Source organism: Durio zibethinus, chromosome 20 (assembly GCF_047325235.1).
Source record: "Durio zibethinus cultivar Kanyao isolate XHJ-2024 chromosome 20, ASM4732523v1, whole genome shotgun sequence".
NCBI lineage: Eukaryota > Viridiplantae > Streptophyta > Magnoliopsida > Malvales > Malvaceae > Durio > Durio zibethinus.
The window spans coordinates 1,768,703-1,777,365 of NC_143181.1; the positions used below are offsets into that span (position 1 = coordinate 1,768,703).

Sequence of the window (8,663 nt, forward strand, 5' to 3'; positions counted from 1 at the left end):
TCTCAATCGTTAAGTTAAAAAGATTTTTACTGACCAAAAAAATGAAATAAAAAATTTTTCATCCTATCCACTTATTCTTTTTCATCTTAAAAAACAAAACATAAACTATTATAATTTTTTTTGTATTCAAGGGAGGGCATAATCGAAAGGAGAAGAAATATTAGCTCAAAATCGAAATCTCTATGTTTTCGTAAAACTTCCTTAACCACTAAATCAAAATATAGAGGAAAAATTATTTTAAAAGCAAGTTTTAATTAAATAACAAAATAAAAAAATTGAGGTGACAATTTAAAATTTTAATAAATATCATAAATGAATTTAGTAAAAATAAAAAATATTTTTTACATTTGACATATTAATACAAGTTATAAGATAATTTTTTTTATTTTATATGTATTTAACATAAACTAAATATATAAATTATCAAATATACTTGTTATCATTATTTACTTATATAAGATTCATTTCTAAATTATAAAATTATATTTATAAATGATAATTAAAAATGTATTGAAAAATAATTGATAGCAAAATCTGATAAAAATAATGAAAATCTTATAAATTTTGCTTAGCATTGAGTAAATTATGATCCCTTAGAGGCCTATAAAAATAGATCCAATATACATTAAAAATAATGACAATCAATCCAATTCATCGTAATTTTATACAACTGACAGCTTTTATTTAAAAAAAAATAAGATTTTAAACGGGAAGCAATTTAAACAAGACATACTACTTTATAAAAAAGAATATAAGTTACTTCCACGGCACATCATAAAATTTAATGTGTTTAGAAACCCCAATCACATACGCATTTTTGCAGCCTGGGAAAGACCTTTATTTAACTAAAATGGTGTTTTGTCTTGCAAATTTGTATATCTCCTGTTTTATTTCATCATTAAGATTAGCTACTTGACACCCCTCCACCCAATTTTTGCTTCATTGGTAATGGTAGGGTTAGTTAAAAGCCTCTAAAAGAATGGTCCCATCTCCCACCAAACTCTCCCTTCTCAGATCGCCTTTTCAAAAGCCTGCCACCCTCATCTTTCTTTAATTTTATTCTCTTATTTTCAACCATAAAATATTAATCAAACCGACTGCTTCAATGAATTTTCAAACCAAAGAAACGTTAAAGATGGTGAAAGTATGGGAAGGTAGCTTTTCCTTTAAAATTCCAAGTTACTCCTTATCTTATAGTCCGCATTTTTTTTATTAAAACATTTGGGATAGAATTTTAGATTAATTCACCCAGTCTTAATCCAGTATACATATAAAAAATGTTTTTTTACTGTTTATTTAATTTTATATTTTTTATATTTATTTAATTTTATATTTATATTTAAAAATAATATTTTATTAATCTCAAATTAAATCGAAACAATTATGATTTTATACATATAAAATTAAATCGAATCAAATTAAATTTATATATTTAATATAAAAAATTAGTTCAGATTCCAGACGAAAAAAATACATCTTGACCTGACCGGTTGTCTATCTCTAGTTACTCCGCCAAATGAGTTTCTGGGCGCTGGGATATGCCCTCCCTAATGACGTGCCTATGGGCAAAATACTGCCTATTGACCATCAGTTTGATGCAAAGGTTAAGGTGACTTAAGGGAACGAAGAGCGAGTGAGAAAAATAAAGAGGAAAGATGCTGGTAGAGAAGGCTTGGCATGGAAGCCCTTTGAATGAAACTTTCTGCCATTGCTTGGATTAGAATCAAAGTCGGGGATACTCGTGATGTTACAGAGACCCTCCAGATAGAGAAAGAGAGCTAACGTTCACGTCAACCTATCTAAGATAAATTTTCGAACTCCATTTTACTGCTACGAGACTGGACTTCCCAACGCACCCAACTTTGAAAGAACCACCTCAACTAGAAAAAGAAACAAAAACATTCTTGTTCCCACCTCTAATCTGTGAACATGTAAAGGGAAAAACGCAATGTAAAGAAATTCTATGTTTGTTCTGGCTCAAAGAGAGTTGAAGGTACCTTGTTCGAATTGAGAGTACCAATATGGCCAAGAGATCAGATTTTGCACAGAAGCTGTTGGATGACCTCCGGTTGCGGAAGGAACGGATGGCTGCCTCTCAGAACTCAAAGGGTGCAAATTCAATGGTTGCAGGTGAGCATTTCCTGAAATCTCTGCAATAAACACGCATGGTGGAGATTGCATCAAAGAATTACAAGTTTACAACATCCTTCAACATATCAGTTAAAACCCTGTAATAAGAATTTTTGTGGATTGTGATTCTTGTTCAATGTCTTCAAGACATTAGAAAAGCAGGAGACATCACTTACTAATGCACATTTCAAAGCTAATTAATGCTAATGAAAAACACTCAGACAAATACACAACTCACAAATCATGCACATGCATTCAATTATTGAAATGTGTCGCCTGGAGATAGATTTTTCCCCTGCTTTTGTCCATGTTTGAAAGCAATTATTAATTAAATTCTCTTACCTGACAAAACCAGCCGCGTGACTAAGCAATAATTCTTTGCTCTCTGGAGACATTGATGGAAGAAGCTAAGAGTGTAGAATTGAATTGTTTGAACTTTTCTTTTAAAGCAATCTAGATTTGTCTGGTATAGATTATAAAGCATAACTGCTCCACTCTGCTACCCTCCTCGAGATTAATCATCTCCAACTATGTTTTGGAAACATCGCATGTAAGTAAAACTTAAGAGATGACAGAACCATTTAATTCATATAAGAACAGAAAGGAATGAATTTGTGGATTAGTTTATGTTTAATTAAATAAAGAAGCAGGGGAGGTAAGACATAGAAAGATGATATCTGAAGGTAAAACACAGATTTTCTTTTAAATATGCTTACTTGGAAGGACTTTCATGAGTTTGGTAGGGTTAAGTGATTGAACCTTGTGTCAGGCTAGGCTCATGACAATAGAGCTTTAGCTAGCTAGCAAAAGCGGTCAGCATGCTCAAATGAATAATTTGCTCTTGTTCCTTTTGTTGCGTGTTTGAGCAGATGCACATGCTTACACTAAGACAACGTATAAATCATCCAGGGAACCAAAGACGCTCAAAACTGTAAGTTTCCAAAGCTCAAGTAGAAGTAATCAGTTCATACAACAGATTGATTAGATATTACAATTTCATTTAGTTTTGGCTTCCTGCAGACTGGTTCTAGAGCTGGAAGCACCCAAAACAGGCCTAGTGGAGGCAGGAAATCAGTCACCACTGGACAGGTATCGAATCAGATTGTTCCTTTTGGGAGAGGCCGGAAGTCAGAACAAATAGGAGATCTGTCAATGGCCCTGGCTTTTGCACTTGAAAATGGAGGAAAGCTAAGAACAGATTCTTCAGGCAATAGTTCAATGTTCAGTTTTCTGCATAACATTGGTAGTAGACAGATGGACTATGGGAAGATGGAAAGAAGAAACAGTGTAGTAAGTGGGCATCAACCTTCAAGGAGCCAACTCCCTGCTCTCTCTCTTGTCCATATCGAAGAAATATCAAGGTGTGCACAAAAGTTAAATCAGATCCTCAGAGCTTGCTCTAGTGGCCTCAACTTTGACAGATACTCGATAGAAATTGGACGGGAACTACTGAAAGGAGCGATGGATTTGGAGGAGTCTCTAGGGATGCTAGTCAACCTGCAGCAAACTTCAGAGTACTTGATAACACCACAGAGAAAAAGTCGGATAACATTGCTGGAGGAGGATGAAGATGATGACGAGAACCCTGTCAAAATGGCTGATCAGAAGCAATTGGTTAGGCCAAGATTTTCTTTTGACAGACCCTCAAGAAATTATAATGACATTCAGGAAGTTGCAAGGACTGATCTCAAGCTGAGGCTGGCAGCTCTTACCTACTCTTCAGAGGTTACTAATTCCAAGCATGAGAAAAAAGTTCTAGCTGACTCAAAATCACATTCTCACAAACGATCAGTTAGCTATGGTCCAGAAATTAAAACTCTCACTGCATTCTCAGAACAAAATCGCTCAAGTTCTTTGCAGTCCAAACAAGAAAAGTCGAGAATTCCAAATGTAATTGCGAAACTGATGGGAATTGATATACTTCCAGGAAATGTAGATTCAAAGATCACTGTAAAGACACAGGCTGGAAAGCTAAAAGTAGAAGAGATGATTAGAAAGAAACCTACACAGGAAAGTACCAAGAAGGCTGAACAAAGGACAAAAGATTCTGCAACCCTGGTTCTCCCACCAGTAAAACAGGAGGCAACACTAGCCAGCAAAATTCCATTGATTCAGGATACAATTACATCACAAGCAGGAAAAACTTTGACAACTAGAAATGGTAGCACAAGGGTTGCTGTTTATAACAAATTGCCACCTCAAAAGGACTTGGAAGACATAAAACCAGTGATAAGCTCGAGAAAGGCTTCAATCAAGATAGACGAACAACAAAGTGGCATCATCCAATTGAATCATAACTTTGGAAGTAAAAAAGAAATTCAGGACAAGGGGAGAAAACAGGATCGTGTAAAGCACAGGGAACAGAAGAGCGCTGAAAGTAGTGAAATCAAGGAACCAGTTTTCAAGGATGAAATGCAGCAGATGATACCATATATGCATAAAAGATCAGAAGCTGCAGTTACATTGCAAGAAAAAACAGAGTACAGTGAAAGCATGCTTCATGGGGAAAACAGACATGCAAACAAGCTTCTGCTAGGTGATCAACAAAAGCTGAAAATTAATCATGGATTTCAACAGGTGCACATGCTCCAAAAATCTGAGCACCAAGAGAAAAAGCGAGTATCAGAAGAGAGGCAACAACAAAGTACTAAACAGAAATTGCAGGGGAATAAACAAAAGGGAAATGAACCAATATCCAGTAATTTCTCCAAACCAATGTCTGGTGCAACCAATTTGCAAAAGAAGCCACAAATGAACCAAGCAGCAACTAGTAGGAAAGGCTCCACCGAACATATTGATGCAGTACAATTCAATGGATTCCAAGATGGTAGACACCATGAAAATCCAGCTGGAGATAGGAGTTCAACAAACTTAAATTTCAAAATTAAAGATTCATTAAACAGAAACTCCAGTTACTCTCAAGGAGATCTAGAATCTGAATCAGCAAAAGCTCTCATCCTGTTTGCCGTGGATGAGAAACCTGTCCAAGTTCAAACGACAATGAAGAAGAGAAGCACAAAAGAGCATAAACTTGAGGTCCCTCAAATCAACGAAGTAATGACTAAAAAAGGTGCAAGTGTTTATAATTTGCCAAGGACGCCGAAGCATCAGAGTTCCATTTTGCAAGAGAGGAAACTGACAAGGCAGGAGAAACTTGCTATTTCAAGAGAAGCTGATCAAATGAAAGCCAGCAGGTTTAAAGAAGTAGAAGCACAGATAATTAGATCCAACAAGTCCTTAGCAAGCCTACAATCATCAAGTGTAGCACAAGTGATGCAGAAAGCAGCACAGCAAAATTCAGTTTTGTGCAGTCCTCTAGAGGATGAATGCGAAAGCCTAAATGAACCACAAGCTTTAGTTCCAAAAGATACTGTAAGATCACCATTACTACAATCATTAACCAATTATATTAGACAAATGAAGCCACTTTCACACTTCTGAGTGGAGGCCAAATAACTGTTCTGATCTTATGCAGGGTCAAAATACAGTGCCAACGGTTACAAAAGAACAGCAAGATCAAGAAACTGATTTTGGCAGAGCCAAAGAAAGCAAGTTTAAGAACAGTGTATCTGATCCACTACATGGTAAGTACAATTTTGCATTTCCAAAGTTTTCTCCCATATTTTCAAAAGTTGACATTTTCCCCTTACAAATTATGAAATGCTTTTTCATTTAACTAAGGGTATAGAAAGATGAGCTTACGCAAACTTCTACCATTTTGAAATTGGTGCTTATGCACACAAATAAACATGCATAATGTGCCCCACTTTTAATACATGGAGACTGAACCATAAAAAGTTGACTACATATGTATTATACCCCCCTTAATTTTCTCCTAATCTTCCTAACAATTAAGGCCATAGTAATGGCAGCATCGGGTGTTTTCGTTTTATATTTCTGGCGGAGTAGGTGGTTTGGAAAAAATGAAGCAGAAGAAACTTGTCTGCTAAAGTTCATTGTTTTTTAGGAACTCATGGAGAGAGCATGGAAATCTCTGATACCCCACAGCCGCAGAATCAAAGAACTTACACATTAGAGATGCCAGAGCTACTGACGGAGAGTGAAAATCACCTCAAGCAGATACTTATGAAAAGCCAAGTATTTATGAACACGGCAGAGGCGCTTTTCAAACTCAACATTCCTATCAGCATTCTTCGTGCAAATGGTCACTACTATCATGATCAAGAGAGCAAGCTCGTTCTGGACTGTGGCTACGAAGTAATGAAAAGGAAAGGAAGAAGGCAGGAGCTAAGTGTTCACCCATTTCTGAAAGTACCCATCACTTCAAACAAAGCAAAATCCTTGGACGACTTGGTCAAGCAAATGTGTAAAGACTTTGATAAGTTGAAGCAATGCGGAAGGGACGGGAGAGAAGATTCTCCCTTAGAAGACTACCTACCAAAAATGCTTGAGGCCGATGTCAACAACAAGGAACCAGATGTGAATTGCATGTGGGACTTGGGTTGGAACCGCATGGCGTTTGCATTGCTTGAGAAAGATGATGTTATAAGGGATGTGGAGAGGTATGTGCTTAATGGGCTTCTAGATGAGATCACCAGAGATCTTTTCATAGGCATAAGTGTTTCAGTTTAACTGTAAAACACAACCCCCCCCCCCCAACAAAAAAAAAAAAACCGTAGCTATTCAAGCAGAAGGGATTTAATGTTTCTGTTTGTATCAGTGAGAAAACTTTTCCATAGCATTTCCCCCTGTAATGTACCAAAAACTGTGATTCTTATTTGCAAATTTCAAAATTTTTAATTGTTTGAATATAATTAATGATTATTTATGGAAACTTGCATTCAACCTATAAAATATTATCTGTTTTAATCTGAAAATGTCATGGTTTTCTCTCACAAAAATCACCAGTAACAGGAGCTAATTGCTACATCAGAGCCACCTCTTAAATCCTGTGAAAATTAAGTGCTACATGATGGGAGTCACTTTTAAAATCTCAATATCTAATGTGATCTGGTTGTTTAAAATCCTAACATCAAGTGTGTTCGTGATTCTATGTGTATATTGGACTTAAAAAGACATCAAATTTTAGCAGAAAGATTGTGATGCCCTAAATCTCACGACTCTTATTGAAAAAATATAAAGATATGATTCATATGTAGAAATTTAAAATCATACTTATAAGGCACTTTTTGTGAAACAAAATAACGAGACTTTTGAATTAAAATGGATAATACCTCAAAAATTAGATACAGTCTCCACGTTATTTCAGCTCTCTCCCAGGAAACCATAGATTTATCTACTTCTTCATATATTGTAAGGCAAAATTTATTACTAAATGCGCATTATTAGCCTAAAAAACGTTAAGATCGTGAAAAGAGTGCATTTAAGAAAAAAGGTTCATATAATAAAATTAAAGGAAAGAAGCACATAAACAGAAAATGGTGATTGGTAAAGCTTACCCGATCTTGATGTAGTGTTTCGAATGACGAAAATGGAAGACTGATATTCCGAAGAATCAGCGAATGTTCGACTCCCAATTGCGATAACTGATTAATGCTTCGGTTCTTTGCTGAGGGATAGCGAAAAAGAAACTAAAAATTCGATGCCAATTTCAGTTCCAAATTCGTAACCAAATCAGTCGGAGAAAAAAGAAGGTAAATTCTTTTTTTTTTTTTTTGTGTTCTCGGGACGGGAAAAAATGCCCAAAACTGGATTGTTCCTCTTTCGGGCTAGGCCGTTGTCAAAGCTAATTAAAAAGCGATCTATGTGGTTCAGAATTGGGCCTCTAAATGGGGCCTAAATATGAAATGAAAAGACGATATTTTCTTTTTTCTTTTTTTTTTTTTCCCAATGAAGCACGCCAATAATCTTTAAACTTAATTAAAAAATAATAAAATGGTTCTCTTATATAAAACTATAATGACACCCTTGCTTTGGGGAATTTTTAATTTGTATACAAATTTATTTTTATTTTTTATTTTTTTTATTTTTTATTTTTTTAGATTTAAAATTTTTTTTGAAAATCTTATATCTAAAGTTTTTTATATGATTGTTTTGTATTAATTGGTTGTTGTAAATTTTTTTTTAATTTATTAAAAAATCTCAAAGATAATATTTTTAGTTTTTAACAAACATTTTTTTAAAATATTTAAATTTTAGATCTAATAATTTTAAAGAATTTTTATAATTTTTTTAGATCCTTTAGTTGATTTTCATGTAGATTATTTTTCAATTGATTATTTTTAGTTGCAATTTTTTTGTCTTAATAAGTGATTGAAATTTAATATGTTAGTTAGTTTTAATATTTTGAAGGTTTTTTTTTTTATAAGTTACATATAATTTTATGGATTATTTATTATCTATGTGCTTGTTTTTTTATTTACAAAAGTATTGGAGGATATTATAATTGTCAACAACACATTATCATCCTTATAATCAACTTCTATTGTATTTTTTATTATAATTATAATTAAGCAAATAATTTTTTTTGTTTTAAAATTTTTCACATGATAAATAAAAAGTTCATTCAATGTTAGCATATTAACTATTAAAAATACTTGAAAAAAAAATAA

At 33.9% G+C, this 8,663-nt stretch overlaps 1 protein-coding gene and 1 long non-coding RNA gene across 2 annotated transcripts; one reads left to right on the forward strand and one right to left on the reverse strand.

The window, feature by feature from the left end:
• Positions 1–1,403: 1,403 nt before the first annotated feature.
• Positions 1,404–7,826, reverse strand: LOC111315360 (uncharacterized). The gene is made up of 3 exons (XR_002693288.2): positions 7,551–7,826; positions 7,326–7,441; positions 1,404–2,150 (listed from the first exon to the last, which is right to left on the reverse strand). It is a non-coding gene; the product is annotated as an uncharacterized LOC111315360 (long non-coding RNA).
• Positions 1,913–6,831, forward strand: LOC111315359 (uncharacterized). The gene is made up of 5 exons (XM_022917025.2): positions 1,913–2,130; positions 3,000–3,061; positions 3,151–5,502; positions 5,606–5,714; positions 6,098–6,831. The coding sequence occupies exons 1-5, from the start codon at positions 2,022–2,024 to the stop codon at positions 6,721–6,723; spliced, it is 3,258 nt and encodes a 1,085-aa protein (XP_022772760.2). The 5' UTR covers positions 1,913–2,021; the 3' UTR covers positions 6,724–6,831.
• Positions 7,827–8,663: the final 837 nt, after the last annotated feature.